This window comes from Diospyros lotus, chromosome 6 (genome assembly GCF_014633365.1).
Source record: "Diospyros lotus cultivar Yz01 chromosome 6, ASM1463336v1, whole genome shotgun sequence".
NCBI classification, from domain to species: Eukaryota; Viridiplantae; Streptophyta; class Magnoliopsida; order Ericales; family Ebenaceae; genus Diospyros; species Diospyros lotus.
In genome coordinates this window covers 144,475-160,988 of record NC_068343.1, presented here as the reverse complement: position 1 = coordinate 160,988, position 16,514 = coordinate 144,475, and the positions used below count along the sequence as shown (strand labels likewise).

Below are 16,514 nucleotides of genomic sequence, written 5' to 3'. Positions count from 1 at the left end.
TGCCAGATGGGTGAAGGAAGAGTACTTTGGTCCCTATATATAAGAACAAATGAGATGTTCAAAACTGTGAAAATTACAGAGGAATTAAGTTAATGAGCCATACCATGAAACTTTGGGAGAGAGTAATAGAGCAGAGACTCAAAAAAGAAACAGAGATCTCAAAAAATCAGTTTGGTTTCATGCCTGGTAGATCAACAATGGAAGCTATATACCTACTGAGGCGCCTAATGGAAAGGTATTGGGATCATCAGAAGGACCTACATATGGTGTTTATCTAGAAAAGGCCTATGATAAGGTCCATAGAGAAGTATTATAGAATATTTTAGAGAAAAAAGGAGTCCAAATAGCCTATATACAAGCCCTTAAGGACATGTATCATGGTGCAAAGACAAGGGTCAGAACATGCGGAGAGGATACTGAACTGTTTAAAATTACAATAGGATTGCATCAAGGTTCTGCACTAAGTCCATACTTATTTGCTTTAGTAATGGATGAACTCACTAAAGATATTCAGATAGATGTGCCATGGTGTATGCTATTTGCAGACGACATAGTGTTGGTGAATGAAACAAAAGAAAGAGTGGACACTAAGCTTGAGTTATGGAGAAACAATTTAGAATCTAAGGAATTTAAATTAAGTAGAAAGAAAACATAATATATGGAATGTAAATTTAGTAAGAATGCAAGAGTGGAGGATGTTATAATAAAATTGGAAGACCAAATCTTACAAAGAAAAGATCATTTTCGATATTTGGGATCAGTGATTCAAAAAGATGGAGAAATTCACGAGGATGTCACACATAGAATTAATGCAGGTTAGCTAAAATGGAGAAATGCACCAGGAATGTTATGTGATGATAAAATCCCATTAAAATTGAAAAGAAAATTCTATAGGACAGCTATAAGACCAGTTTTGTTGTACGGCTCAGAATATTAGGTAGTCAAATACCAACATGAGCAAAAGATGAGTGTAACGAAGATGAGGATGTTAAGATGGATGTGCGGCCATACAAGAAAAGATAAAATTAGAATGAAGTTATTCGTAATAAGATAGGAATAGTGCCAATAGAGGAGAAGATGAGAGAGACTAGACTAAGATGGTTTGGTCATGTGAGAAGGAGACCAAGAGACGCTCCTGTGAGGAGAGTTGATGAAATGGAACAATTAATCAAAAAAAGATGTAGAGGCAGACCTAAGAAGACTTTGAGGGAGACATTAAAGTTTGATATGAAGTGTATGGATCTCAATGAAGATATGACAAAAGATAGAAATACATGAAAGTCTAGAATTCATGTAGCCGACCCCACATAGTGGAATAAAGATTGGATATGTTGTTGTACTCAGTCACAAAAAAATTGTTAAAAAACTTATCGAAGGAACCAAGCCTATATACTGTGAATATCTTAAAGAAATAGATGCAATTTGAGGCGACGATGGCTGTCGAGATCGCGTTGCCAAGCAAGCAAAATGGTGCAAATCAAAGGGAGAGAGAAATGTTGGAGTGATGGCCAATGGGAATAGAGTTGTCTGCCATCAACATAAGGTAGAGAAGAAGGGTTGACATCAAAGGGAGTGATGGGATCGTTGGAGAGTCGGAGACAAAAGGTAAGGGCCGAGCGAAGGTAAAAAAACCTTGAACCAAACCAATCAATTTGGTTAGTTCGATTCGATTAATTTGAATAAACCGAACTTTCACTCTCTTACTTATCATCTCCCAAGATTTAGAATCGACCTAGAACGGATAATCCAGCAATGAAAGCAGATAACCGTGTAGGTGGTAAGACGCGCGCAACCATTCAAATCCACAATGTTGTTTCCACATTCCACAAAGAACAATCTTGCTCAGATGCAATGATCAACTACATTCGGAAGATACAAAGCACAAAATGTTGCGAGCCCTGAACATTTTACTTTTTTAAGAACCAAACATTTTGAGGTAATCAAAGTCAATTAGAAGGGTACGGATTTCCATTGGGGCAAGTTCAACCACCAGTTTTACAGGATCAACAGGCCCTCCCCTTGATACCTTTGTCTCCTCTGAAGTGCCTCCTACTTTCCAAACGAGTCTCTTTGCCTCCATTTCGGCTCTCCCTTGATTGGCAGACAAACTCATTTCTGTCACTTTGTGGATCTGAAATAATATGAAGCAAGTAAGAATCACCATTTCAGGTCAGGGAAGAGCTGTATATGAATAGCCTTTACCTTTTTGGTTGGGAACAACTTCTTCAGATCCACACTTGTCATTTCAGAATAGTCTTTGTCCTCCGCTGTCTTCACATTTATCAGCAACCACATCAGAATGGACCATTTTACATGGATGGAAAACGTGATCATAGAGAGAACTAAAACTGATAAGAGCAGCTATATGAAAATACAGCACTTCCTTTCCATTACCAACCGATAACAAACATTATCAGATGGGATACAATTTGGCCTATAAATCTTGTTCAAACAATGCTACAGTTGCATTTAAGGACTCTAAAAAGTAAAAGTCTTTGAGAAACATTTGTCTAAGCCCTCTTACAATGCTCCCCATCATTTTTAAACCCTACATATAGTCATTTGAAGCTACTACTAATGATAAGTTGCCATGAAAAAATAAAAAAGATTGGGGCCAAATTAACTCCACCTGTACATTTTAAGTGAGAGTCTCAAAATTTTGAGTGTTGAAAGTGTATAATTAACAAATCATATCAGATTAACAAATCATATCTGATCTGATTAGCCTAAGTTTTAGAATAATTAGATTTATCACGTTCTTTGTTTATCATTAGAGATCTATCTTTAGAATTCAACTCTTGATTGAGTTTGTTTAGGTTTATATTTATCTTGAGTAGTCTATAAATACCGTGTACATAACCCTATAATAACATTCAATTCAATACAGTTTTATTGTGTTGTGTTGAATCCCTTGTGTTTAACATGGCATCAAAGCCTTGTTAATCTTTGTTCTGAATTATGTGTGATCCATATCTCTAGATAACTCAGTATTGTCTTCGTCTTGGTTCCGGTTTTTACCAAAAATATTTGATTTTCTGATTTTCTTTTTTGTTGTGGTTATTCTTTCTGCCAATGATCCCAGTTTCCGACTGCATCACTGTGCTTAGTTAGCACTGCCTTCACCAGATACTGCACAGCCTCTTGCCGCTGCTAGCCTCCAAGCCGCTGGTATGTGAAGACCCTTTTGACTCATTGCAAAAACCCCGCCGGGAGACCCAGCCTCTTCCCAGAGCCCAAACTCCACTCGTTACAGATCTTGTTCTTGTCACTGGTTCTTCTCTGTGAGATTCCTGTTCAGTCATTGACTGCAGCTGCAAGATTCTAGCTTTGAGTCCCACAATTTCCTTCAACTTGACAGTGTTCACCACCGTGACCCCCCCAACGCCGTGTCTCAGCCCTTCTCCGCTGCAGTCTTCACTGTAGAAGACCCAGTTGCCTCTCTGGTTTCTGCCATCTTTGCCGTCTGTGAAGAAGAGATGGAACCTTCTTGCCACTGAATTTTGGTTTTACCCTGATTTCCCTCATATTTCCGGTTCCTCCCCTGATTATCCTGATTTTATTTTCAACTATCTCCATTTTTATTGCCTGAATCCCGTAGCTTATCTGTTGGATTTTTCTGATTTTATATCTTGATTATCCTGTTTTCTATCTCTAATTTTCTCTCTCTCTCTCTCTCTCTCTCTCTCATGTGATATCTGTTCTGGCCACAATTTTCCTGTGGCAAGTTTGACTCATGGTGTTCGGATACCAATGAAAATTCTCTTTTGATCCATGCTTTGAATTCATGGTATTATGATACCACTGGAATTCCTCATTAGATCTCTATTCTTGCTTCATGGTATTCTGTGACACCGTTAGAAGTCCTCTTTAGATTTTAGACTTTTCAAACCCCAGACTTCAAATTCCAAGTTTTCGATTATTGTTGACAAACTCAAGTGAGAACAACTTGAATTTGAGAGGGGGGGTTAGAAATAATCAACAAATCAGATCAGATCAATTTAAGTTTTAGATTAAATTAGATTTATCCCGTTATAGATTTATCTTTAGAATTCACAACTGGAGACTGAACCTAGGGGAGAGAAGCAAGGTAAAAATTCTCACTGTGAATTCTAGATAAAAGTATTAAATCATTGCAAGCGTAACCCTCCTTTATGACATGTATTGCCCGAGTGCAATGAAAAATGAGCTGTGGCTCTTGGATTGGTGCCTAGATGTAGTATTAAATTTGCAAGGATTCTCATATCTTCATGGATAAATGCAAACTAAAGAGTTCATCTAGTTCCAAAAGCTGAGAATTAGATCGTGGAAGTGGAAGTAGAACTAGTCACGGGAAAATCCAGGGAAGTGGAGTGTGATGATCAAGACAAGAATGAATACAATTTGCCTTCAAGAGACAAAACAGGTTGGTGATGACAATAAAATATTGATGGAGTTTGGATATAAATTTTAGTACTTAAGAGAGAATTGTATGAGGAATGTAGTGTAATAACTCATATTGTATTTGAGGAATAATGAAGAAAGTGAAATTAAGGGAAGGGCTGATAGCTGACGAAGGAGCTCGGTTATGAAGAAACATGGCTGGAGGAAGCCATCCATCTACTCAAAGTCAACTTAAGGGGTGGACTGTCCCTTAATAAGATAGGCAGCTGAGCATAAGCTGATTGTGAGGCTCGAGTGTAGGAAGAAATGCATTATTAGAGTTGACAGTTGATTAAAAGCTGATTGTTTGATTGACTGTTGAAACAGGTGAACTATTCCAGCTATGAAGCTGACTTTGAGCTCAAACTTGGGGGATTAAATGAATGATTGAGAATATCTGCATTTTAGATATGTTAATGAACATAATGAGATGATTCTAAAAATATAAATTTGGTTTTAGTTTGTTCAGGTAAGTTAAATTTGGTTAGATATGTTAAAGAACATAATGAGATGATTTGAAAAATATGAATTTAATGAAATTTGATTTAAGGTTTTTTAAGCTTGTGATTTTGAGCTAATGAAGTGACTGAAGTTAATTAAGTGTGATTAGTAGGACCTCCAGCATTTCAACAAGGATTCTCTTGCATTCTGGGAGGAATGAGTGGCTTCTAGAGGCTGTTGTGCTGGCTTGGGAATGCTGAAGCAGGTGGTGAGGTGTCAAGAAAAAGGAATTCCGAAAGAGTGGGGTTAGGAGGCTGCATATTGGGAGTTGCCATTTATCAAGCTGCTTCACTGGCTTGGAAAAGCTATAAATAGGCCTCTACACCAGTTGTCCCAAAACAAAGCAAGTCAGGGAGAGAAAAAGACAAAAGTTCTGTAGAAAAAAGGGAGGAGAAGAGGAGGTAATCTTAAGGGAACAGGTTCTGCTGAAGTGGAAGCAAGAACTGAAGAAAAGAGGGGTTCTTAATCAACATTGTAAGCATGGCGTGTAGGCTGGAAATGCATTTTTGAGTCAAGCATGTTTTGATATGTGTTGGTTTCAGAGGCTTGCAGGTGCCGGGGGGGACCTATTGCCTTCCTTGGGATCCATGCCAATCAGGACTCCCAGTATTGGGCTGTGACACCAACCCTATGTAGTAAGCTTAATGTTTCTGATGATGACGACGATGATGTGGGGGGCACAAATGATTTTAGTTCTGGAATGTGATGTGCAGAACAATTTTCCCCAACAAGGATGACAGTAGAGTACGGTATTTCCTGCCCAGTACACTCTAATTATGCACCATGCATTGATATAGCCAGAATGTCCATGGATTTAGCAAATACCCAGATGGAAGTTCTTGAAGACTAGTTGAAATTCTGAAGCCTACCACAATACTCAAATTCTAGCCTCAAGATCTCTGCATATTTGATGCAAGAGAACAGTTCTGACTTCAAAATGTAATCCTTTATATTGCTATATAACTAGTGATTTCTCAGAAGGATGTCATTCGTGCACTTTGATTCTTGGTTGATAAGTACAAGCAAGTCAGTATGCATGCAAGCAAGATCCATAATTCTAGAAAATCAAGAAGTAGAAGAGACTACCTCATATAGATGAGCTAACCGAAGAAGCACTCTACCATTTTCAAGTTCCTGCAGTGTTGTGGGCAAAAGAAGTTCTCAATTGATTAGGAAAGTAACAGAGCTAAATCTTCCAGGAAACTGCATGCAGCTCTCAATCAAGATCCCTTCAGGACAATATTTGTTGAGTGCTGTGTCCTGTATCCCCTACATACCTGGAGAGTTATCACTGCAATGTTGTTTGGTAAACTATAGGAAGGATCAACCCCAGAAAATGTTGATATGTGGGAATTTGTCCAATTATTTCCATCCTGCAGCAAAAGAAAAAATCATTAATCATTGAAGGAAATACAGCCACACAACGCAAAGAGTCAAATTTCAAGTACTTTTTTTACCTGCTCGGTGAATGCTAGAAGAAGTGGTGAATATATCTCTTGGCCAAATGTTCGGCGCCACTTGGCACCATCTCCTAAAGGATCTATTCTAATATAAAATTTTCCTTGAATCTGCAAAACACAGCTAAATAAGATAGGAGGAAACTAAAACCAGTCAATATTTCAAAAAAAACTAAAATTACAAATTGTATCCAAACCATAAAATCCTCAAGTGCAATAATGATGGTAATCAATAAGATCAACAATGAAGTAATTTGAACTCTATCGAAATGTAATAATTTGACACTGTAAACAGCATCATTGAAGACAAAGCCAAAAAAGAAAAACCACCAGACCAGAAGGATTTTTGACATATTTAGCATCGGCTGATCTACCAAAAATTTGAGATTATTTACAACAAGGATCCATATTTATTCCATACTTTGGAGCCTTTTTGATATTTCTATCCATTAATAATCTAATCAGTGGTAGAAAACACCTCAAGCAAATATTTTTAGACCACTTCTGCTAAAACTCTTTCCTGCCCTCCCGCCTCCTTCAGCAGCTTAAACTCCACAAAAGGCTCACTCGTCATAGTCAAGTTACATGTGCATTACGCAACACACCCCTACAGAATCAAAGAATTCTCTCTATCTTGATAAAAGAGTAAGTAAAGAAATAAGTTGAACCCAGATGCTGTCATACCTTTCTGATATGTATTTCAAAAACTATTAAATCAGAAGTTAAGCTCAAAAAGATCTTTGCATTTGTTTAGTTATGACAGAACATTTGTTTTTTTTTTTTTTTGGGGGGGGGGGGGGGGGGAGGGGATAAACAGAGCAACACCAAAAGGGGGTGAACCTTATACACCAAAAGAAAGTGTTACAATTCAAGGCATAAATATATATATTTTGAAGAAAAAGAAAGAATAGCAGAACTCCAAATAAGTTAGGAATGGGTTTATTTTATACCCAAAATAAAGATTAGGCTTATTTTATCTTTTATTTTCAGATATATAAAACTATCTGAAAACACTAGATATTTTTAATATCTGCACTGGGGATGACCTTTTATTTTCAAATATTTAAAATTATAGTCATTAAAACTAGTTGTTAAATTTCTAGTATGATTATGTTGCTCTAAAACAATCAAGAGGAATATATACTCATGTTTTGATTAATTTAATATACAAAATCTGGATTCTCTCCTACTCTGTAACACCCAAATTTTTAGAAGGAGATAAATTCAAGAGAATGTAGGATTTCTAATGCCATAGCAGATTAGGATAATTTAATTATAATTTTGAAGAAATTGGGAATGAGATTAGATTCTATATGGAGATTGAAATGATAGGGATTATCATAGTTGTGGAGGGATTTAAATGGGGCTGGAGTTTTGAATTGAGGATAAACTTGATTAAGTCTGTGATAAATAAAAATCATAATAATATATATTATTGGAAGAGAATTTGAGAAGGATTAGGATTGACTCTAAGGGGTAATTGAGAGATAAATCAGAAACATGTATGTATACTGCTTTAATATGATTTGAGAAGGATAAGGATTAGGATTAATTACTTGTAGAAAAGGAAATTATTCATCTAAAGTTTGGAGGCAAACTAATTCCTTGTTGAAGAGGGATTAGGGTTAGATGTAGATTTTGAGGATAAATTAGAAGAAAGACCTATGTATTATTTGATTGGGATTTGACAAGGATTATGATTAATTGGAGAATTGGAAATAAAAGGGGAAATTGAATCCAAAATGGATGAACCCTGAGAAGCTTATAAATACAAGCTTAGAGAATGATTAAATCATCAAACTTTTAGCTATGAGAATCAATAAGAAGCATAGTAGCTGGATATTTGTGGATTTTCTCTACAAAGTGGTTAGGTGAGTGGTTATTTTTGCAATAGTATATGTTTCAAAAATTATTCCCATGCTTGACTCAAAAGTTGTTTTAACATGATATACGTTCTCAATTGTCACTCGATAAACAAGAGCTATTGATTTGAAAAAAAACTGGGAATGGGGATTTGTAAAAATTGTTTTGAAAAGTTTGTTAAATGGTGTTAGCATGTGAATATAAATCATTTTGGAACCATTGGGGAAGTCCAGGGGTTACTTGGCCAACTAAAACTCAGTTAACTGTACGATGCCATGGGAATTTTAGTTTCTCAATGGGAGGAGATGAACTGATTATTCTGGTCATGCTCCACTGGGTACTTAGGGGTAGATCCCAAGGAAATTACTAGGTCCCCTTGGACATTGATAGCTACTGCTCATTGAGATATTTACTGGGGTTTGAATTAACTATTGAATATTATGGTTCCCTTGATTAAATGATGTCCCATTTACTGCTCTCTCATTTCTCTCTACTCTCTTCTCCACTTCATCCATACCTTATCTGGTTTCTTCTTCTTAGATAATTCTAATTTACTTCTGCATGTCCCATTTACTGCTCTATTCAACGCTCTTCTTCTTCTTCTTCTCACTACGTCAACTCCGTATCAGCGTCTAAATTCACTCTTTTGCTACATAAATCAGTATTAGAGACTAACACTTAATCCATATTTGAAATCCACTGCAAATCCAACTGTTCTACAGCTTTCAAGCACCATACTTAATAGCTATTGACAGCAACCAACTCAGAAAATTTCAGCAACAGTAGTCTCTCTATCTACCATCCATCATTACCACCGTGAAGCATGCCCCCTTCAGGCCACAACCATCTGCAAGACATAAAACCCACAAGCTTGCTGGAAAGCTTCTGCCAGAACTTTTTCAGCATCAACTCATTGGTCATTTCTCCAGCACAATATCATAGGAAGCACAAGCAGATCATTAATTGCAGCATCTCACAAATCACTCACAGAAATTGCAATAGATTTTAGCAAGAGAAAATGAGAAAAAAAATCATGTTCAAACCCTCTCCAAACAGCAGCATCAACCAACAACTAGTTGACCCCTTCATAATCTGAAGTTGACATCATCACCGTAAGAAATTTTTGAAGAGAAGATCCATTTTCTTCAATCCTGGATGGTTCGAGTACTGGCACTTCATTCCAGGAGAGTTCTACTCAGCCAAGGAGAATCATAGAAATGAAGAGTATTGTCAATGGTGAAAATTGGCAAAAGCTCGAGGAAGAATCTTTGTAACAGGGGGAGAATTGATAGAGATCAAAGGGAAGATAGATTAGAAATAGGATTAAATTCTGTATAAAGAAAATAAGGTTTATTTTATCTTTTATTTTCAGATATTTAGAATTTCAGTTATTAAATTTCTAGTAGGATTAAATTCTGTATAAATAGGAGAACAATCAAGAGGAATACTCATGTTTAGATTCATACTGAATATCTAGAATTAGGATTCTCTTTTCTTCTCTCAGTATTCTCTGCTCTCTCTTCCTCTATTTCTTTTTCTTCTCCCCCTCTCCTCTCTCAGATATCTTCTTCATCTCTTCTTCTCATCTCCTGATTTTTTAACTAGTCCCTCACTTCTGCTTCACAAAGCTGAAGCTACAAAAGCTCATCCAAGAAATAACCAGAGGAAGACAAAGGGAAATGAAATAAAACTCCCAGACCACAAGGGGAAAAAAGAACAGAAACCTTGATATGTGTTACCAAGTACAAATAAATATGCCAGAAAAATTTGGGAATATACAGGTAATATAAGCCAAACACAACAGATGCACAAGAACTTAATGATCTGACACTGAGCAAGAGGAGAGACAGGCAAGGTCCCTTCCTCCCACTTGGGAAATATCTTCACATATTTTTTATTTCTCATCATACGTTGTCCAACTAAAATTGGAACAACCATCAGAAGGAAAAAGTAAATGTGCTTGCACTTCAGTAAACAGAAAGGCTCAGGGCATTACACGAATTTTTTTCAGTACAAGTTAATGGCATGGGAGGTGACGGTATATAAATAGAAACCAACACCAGAAAGTTTTTTCCTTTTGGTGATCTTAAAGTAACAGGGAATTTAAAATAAACTAAAAGATTCTCATGTCATATATGCAGTTGGTAACAAATGCTTACCACCAAACCTTTGCATTCATCGAGGACACAAACTTCTTCATTTAGCGCCTCACCAACACCTCTAGAATCATCATGAAGCAGTCTCCTATATAGTAAAAGAGACATATAACAGAGATCCAGGAAATGCACAAATCAAATTAGAAGTTTTTAAGTGATGACAATTTGATTTAATAGAAGAGATAGAGAAAACCTATGGAGCATCAGCTCTATTTGACCATCCACCAAACTGGATCCACCCACTGCACGGTCTACCAACACTGAAAGTTCTCTGCTTTCATCCGTGATGTAAATTCCTAGATTGATCTGAGAGAAGGGAAAACAGTTGGACTGATGATCACACACACTGGAGAGAGATAGAGAGTTTAAGGGAAAAAAATAACTATGAAATTGCACACTAACCCTAAAATTATATATCCGTGTATTTAGAACAGAAAATAAATAATATTCTCGGAGTGACAAAACAACAACATATCAAACATTAATCCCACTAGATGAGGTTGTCTTTCTTGGTCCTCTCTCTCTTTTGTTAAAAACTTCTTCTGTTTCATTAACTTTCTCATAAGAACATTTTTCCATCTACTTTTCACATTACCAAATCATCTTAATGGCATTTAACATCTCATCTTTAATAAGAGCCACTTCAACCTTATTATAAGAACCTCATTCTAATTCTATCTATTCTTTGTATCGCTGGACATCCATTGATACCCTCGTCTATGTTGTGCTCATATTTTTGATTTACTGTCCCACATTCCATCCCATACAACAAAGTTGGTCTTATAGTTGTTCAATAAAATTTTCCTTTTAGCTTTATTGAGATTTTACAATTGCATAAAACTTGGATACACTTTTCTGCTGTAACCATCCTGCCTTAGTTCTGTGAGTAACATGCTCAAAGTGACATACTGCCACATGTTTAGAGTAAAATAGAATAAACAAATGAATGTATTGAACTCAGCATATGTTCCTACAGAAGAAATTACTAGAATTAATAGTGATAAAAGACTTGCATTGAGGCTTCTAAAGTTATTTCTCCTGCTTAATGGCAAGGAGTCATATCATGCAGAAACTAATCATGGCCACTTGGAAAAATGAGCTTTAACTTCCTTGTCATCTGTCTGTTTTTGTTTGTTTCTTTTATTTTTCTTGGGAGGGTTCAAATTGAAATATACATTTGATAAATGGCGGACATACAGGGTAATAATTTCCAGCAACAGGTTGGTTCACTTGAAGGTCCCAGTCTTCTCTGTAATCTCGAACCTGCAAAACAGATTTTTAGTCAAAATCTTCCTGCTATCAGCTGTTCTGAAATTTACAGCTCTTTCTACATCACTCACAAAGAGAAGTAATCAAGAGATGCTAGCAGAAATATGAGGACACTGAACTAACTTTTTGAAGGTCTCAGCTCACCACCAATTCAAAATAATGATCATTAAAATTAATGAAAAAACTTGCAAGAACGGCATCAACCAAAGAATTGGCATACCCTTTTAATGAAGTCTCGCCCATTAGAATCTGTATAGAAGGTTTTGTTGGTCATCATGGCAGTTGTGATTTGAGTTGTTATCTCTTTACCAACTCCATCATCCACAGGGATAGGCCCAATCTAGATTTCAGCATATTAAGTCAGTAACAAAACCTTGGCCTCTGGAAATTTCGTTGTTAACTGTACCAAATAATGTCATGCAAACTTACATTGAACTCAATTTCAGCATGTTCCTTTCCCTTGAATACCCTGGTGACCTGCACCCATGCAGTTTTTTGTTAAGAGTTTATGGTGACAACATAGACAAAACTTATGAGCCTCAAACTACAGTGAATAATTACTAGTCAGGGATAAGCCCTTTGTTATTCCTGTTTTCTATGAAGTATGAACATTAATTATGCGACATTACTATGCATTTTATTGTATGATGCATTGGATTGTTCGCTATGAATTGGATTATCAGTACTATTGAGCATTGATTGATACTTGGATTTTTCCAGTAATAACAGTTTTGGAAGAACCCTTGACAAAATATTGTAGCTAATGGAAATAGACATTAGCCTTTGTGCACCTTAATCTGACCCCAGCTAACAAGGGTGTTGCCTGTGTGTTAGCCAACACATGTGGATTGGTTATTTACCTTGCCACAGATTATGTGGAATCCTTCTTCTTAGTGTAGAAAGTATTGATTTTTTGATCAGATATGGAAATGAAAAGATTTTTTTTTTTTGAAAAAGGAAAGAATTTTCCTGAAGTAGAATTTTATTGTTTTAAAATAAAAATAAATAAATTTTCTTGCATGATCCCCAAAGAAGAGATTTATTGTATAAAAACTTGTGCATATTGCTTGTCCCAACTCTGTCATAGCATATGCTATCTATTCAATAAGTTTCGACTCATACATATTATATATGTAATGACCCAAATTTATTTATTCTTGTTATTACAATTATTATTATTATTATTAGTTGAAAGGTTCCAAGCAGCTTTTGTTGCCCACGCAAGTCCCTAAGCCACTTCGTGAAGCCGATTGAGGCGGTGGGTTAGTGGAGGTTGAGAGAGAGAGAGAGAGATTAGAGCTCGGCCATTGTGTAGAAGAAGGAGCCAGCGAAGAATAGAGGAAGCAGAGGGAGTAGCAGCAGCGAAGAAGAAGAAGAAAAATCAGGGGAATCGCGGCTGCTTGTTGATTCCAGCGAGCTTTCTCAGGCAAGCCTCCCTTCCCCCTTGATTTATCGTAATCAATCTAGCAGTGTGTGGGTGTTCCTGTGAAACCGTGTAGTTCGCTGCATATAGATATATATGTATAAAGGTGTGTGAGCAGGTCGGCCAAGTATCTGCAAGCTTCTTCCCCTTCTTCTCTACCCTGAATAGCTGTTATAGTGGGTATGTAGGGTCTAAGGTGAATGTCAATTACTATTGCACCTTGAAGCTATTTGTAACTATATATAATATATATATATATATTGAGCACAGTAAGTACACCGTGGGTGGGTGTATTTGGCATTTGGACCGTGAGTGCAGTGCTGTGTGCGTGCGTTCAGTGTGTTTAAAGCCAAAGCAGAGGTCATTGGCTGAGAGTGAGCAGGTCCCTTTTTCCTTCCTTATTGCTCCTCCAATGTTCCCGAGTATGTATATATTTATATATATATATATATATATGTGCAGTGGGCAGCATCGGGTTCGTGGGGGAAGGAATTTACTGTGTGTGTGTGGGTGTGTGATTATCCAAGTGTTTGAGGTTTGAGGTAGTGCAGCCGGGAGTGCAAGGAGCTGTGTAAGTGTGTAAATGTGTAGGGGCAGTAGTGAGTAGGAGCCTTGGTTGGGTGTAGAAGATGCTCCACAGTGTAGGTGTGTGAGTGTAATACCGTGTGTGTGTTCACTGGGTGTGTTTTGTTTTATATTAATATTGTTATTGTTAAAGTTATTGTTGTTGTAAAGATAAGATAATTAGTAGTAAATAATTATTAATATTGTTAGCATATTAGTTTACACAAATTTTAGCTCCTGGTGATTACTCTCGTTGGAGAAGGAATGTGACCCATGTATATATATATATAAGGTTGTAATGTATGTTGAAAGTTGGAAGTGGCAGGCAGCACGTCCTTGAGCATTGGGAGCATAAAGTGTTTATATATATATATATACATTTGTGTAAATGTTGCTTAAAGTCTATAAGTACAATTTGAGATAACTAAATAAATAATAATAGTTTTAGACAATATTAGTAAGGAGCAGGTAATGTTATTTTTATTATTATCTTTCTTTCTTAATAATAATAATAATAATAATAATAATAATAATAATAATAATAATGTTAGTAAATAATATGTGTTGTGTGACATAATTCATTAAGTTATATAAATTATAATATGTTATTAATAGTTATGTATTATATGTAATAACTCAATGAGTTACTATAATATAAAAGTATAATTTCATAAGATAATAGGGGCTACTGTAAGCGTGTTCAGTGTCTTGGTTGAGTTTCTAGAGAGCTTGTTCACTCTATCTCTCCTATTTGGAATGAAGATAGGTATATTTGGGTTAGATGCTAGCCAGTGTCCTTAGGGAGTGGGCATAGGTTTATAGCACTACTTTCCCTGTTCCAACCAGTTAAACTCATACGACACGTCCAAGTGCTAAATGTACACTCAAGTTGAGTTAATGCATTTTGTGTGGTTCATTTACACTTGAGTACTTGTAACACGATCATGTTATATTTATCTGTAGTTAGTAGGCACGAGCATTTGTATTTGGCGTGTGTTTTACTAGTTAGGCGAGGCTTAGCAGGATGCTTGGCTTATGGGGGCTTCGTATCCTATTTGGTCTACTACGCCACCCTTATATGTTGCATTTGCATTGTCATGGTGCCAGTTTTGAAATACAGTTGTACGGTGTCGGGCTTTCTCGAACCGAGTAACTTAAGGACGGCTCGGCGTGCCTAGCTTTTTATTTAAGGACACTCCGGCGTGCCTAGCTTTTTATTTTGGTCGCTTATGCAGGCCAGAGGGTGTGGTCGCTCCCACCCAGGCGAGCTTCGGCTCGTAGTACAGGTACAGTTTGCCTTCAAGGCAGTAGCAGGTTTGTGATAAGGACTTGGGTGCTAGTGCATTCCTTATTTGGACCCCAAGAACTTGTATATGTGCATTGTTACTTATGCAATTGGTACCTGTGTCAGTTTATGAGATTGCATGGCATGTTATGCATGAGTTTCGGTTTGTTATGCACTTGAGATGCAGGTTTACTCTTAGTACCTACTCTATCCGTCTTTCCTTTATTTATGAGCTTGCTGAGTCATTTGAACTCACCTTGTTTTCTCTTCATTCCAGGTAAAGGCAAGGACCCAGTTGTGGGCGGGTCTAGTAGTTCTCGACTACTTGGTTAGGCGGTGTACAGGGCCATGCAGACCTAGCAGTTGTCAGCCTGGGGGTTTCTTTTTGTGCATTTTGTCGCTTCTAGATTGTATTTTCTTTAGTTTATTTGAGTCTGTATGGTTTATGTTTATTTTGATGCCAATGTGCCAGAGATGTATGTTATGCATGCTTGGGCTATGTAAGCCTAGAGATTAATTGTTGTGTAGCAAGTTGAGGTTTTGTTTTATATGCCGGGATGGCAAGTTTTCCCTTGGTATTTATCAGTGGCATGCATGACAGGTTCTTCTTGATCAAGTTGTCTTTATTTTAGTAGGGCACCCGCTCTGGTTCTTTGGGGACTTGGGTGGGGGCCTTACAATATATGTCTTTTTTGGCAAAGTGCCATATTGTTACTTTGGCCTATGGGCCCAATTGGTTTTCCTACTTTCAAAAGGTCCACATTAGCCCTTCACATAGATGGCATTCAACATCGTTTATAGTCTGTTAAATATAAAACGGTGAAGTGCCAAATTGGTACTTGTACTTTGACCTGGTAGCTAAAATCGGCCTCAAGCCAAAATACAGGGGGCCAATTTGGAACCCATGCGTCAGATAGTTTAAGCAACCCGGTACAGTTCAATTCAGCATAGATTAGTCATCTTGCTTTGGTAGGTCCCATGTTTGTTCTTTTGTACAAATTTTGATTCAGTTTATTATTGATAGGGCTTAATTTTATATGTATTTTTATCTAATTTCAGTCTTAAGTTGGTGCTATTTTTCCTATTTAAAGTATGAGTTAATGTGGAACTTACACAATTTGAATTTCCTTTGTAGGAAAGGAGCAAAGGACATAAATGCAAATAAGTGGGTCTTAAAGAAAATATTATAAAGTAATTAACAATAGTAATTTAAAAATTAATATTATTAATTGAAGATAAAATCAAGAAAGAGATAAAGCAGGAAGATGAAGATAAAGAAAAGCAAGGAGAAGAAATCGAAAGATAAGGAGGAGGAGAAGACGGAAGCAAAGAAGAAGACAGATAAAGGAATCAATATAAAAGAAGCAGAAGAAAGATGGAAGAAAAAAAATGGTGGAGGCGGCAGCAACAGCAGCAGCAGCCGCACACAGGCCAGGCAGAGCCAATGGCGCAAACAGGCAGGAGGCGTTGAAAGATAAGGAAGAGAAGATGACGGAAGCAAAGGAGAAGACAGATAAAAGGAATCAATATAAAAGAAGCAGAAGAAAGATAGAAGAAAAAAACTGGTGAAGGAGGCA

The 16,514-nt window shown here is 36.8% G+C and overlaps 1 protein-coding gene across 1 annotated transcript in view; it reads right to left on the bottom strand.

Moving 5' to 3' along the window:
• Positions 1-1,799: 1,799 nt before the first annotated feature.
• LOC127803326 (alpha-mannosidase At3g26720-like) overlaps positions 1,800-16,514 on the bottom strand; it is a 42,041-nt gene continuing 27,326 nt past the window's right edge. The window contains exons 20-29 of the mRNA XM_052339456.1: positions 12,095-12,142; positions 11,886-12,005; positions 11,594-11,659; positions 10,590-10,702; positions 10,400-10,484; positions 6,378-6,488; positions 6,198-6,293; positions 6,007-6,054; positions 2,203-2,271; positions 1,800-2,131 (exon numbers count right to left, since the gene is read on the bottom strand). Of these exons, the coding sequence (XP_052195416.1) occupies positions 1,916-2,131; positions 2,203-2,271; positions 6,007-6,054; positions 6,198-6,293; positions 6,378-6,488; positions 10,400-10,484; positions 10,590-10,702; positions 11,594-11,659; positions 11,886-12,005; positions 12,095-12,142 (972 nt within the window). The 3' untranslated portion in view covers positions 1,800-1,915. The remainder of the gene's footprint in view (positions 2,132-2,202; positions 2,272-6,006; positions 6,055-6,197; positions 6,294-6,377; positions 6,489-10,399; positions 10,485-10,589; positions 10,703-11,593; positions 11,660-11,885; positions 12,006-12,094; positions 12,143-16,514) is intronic.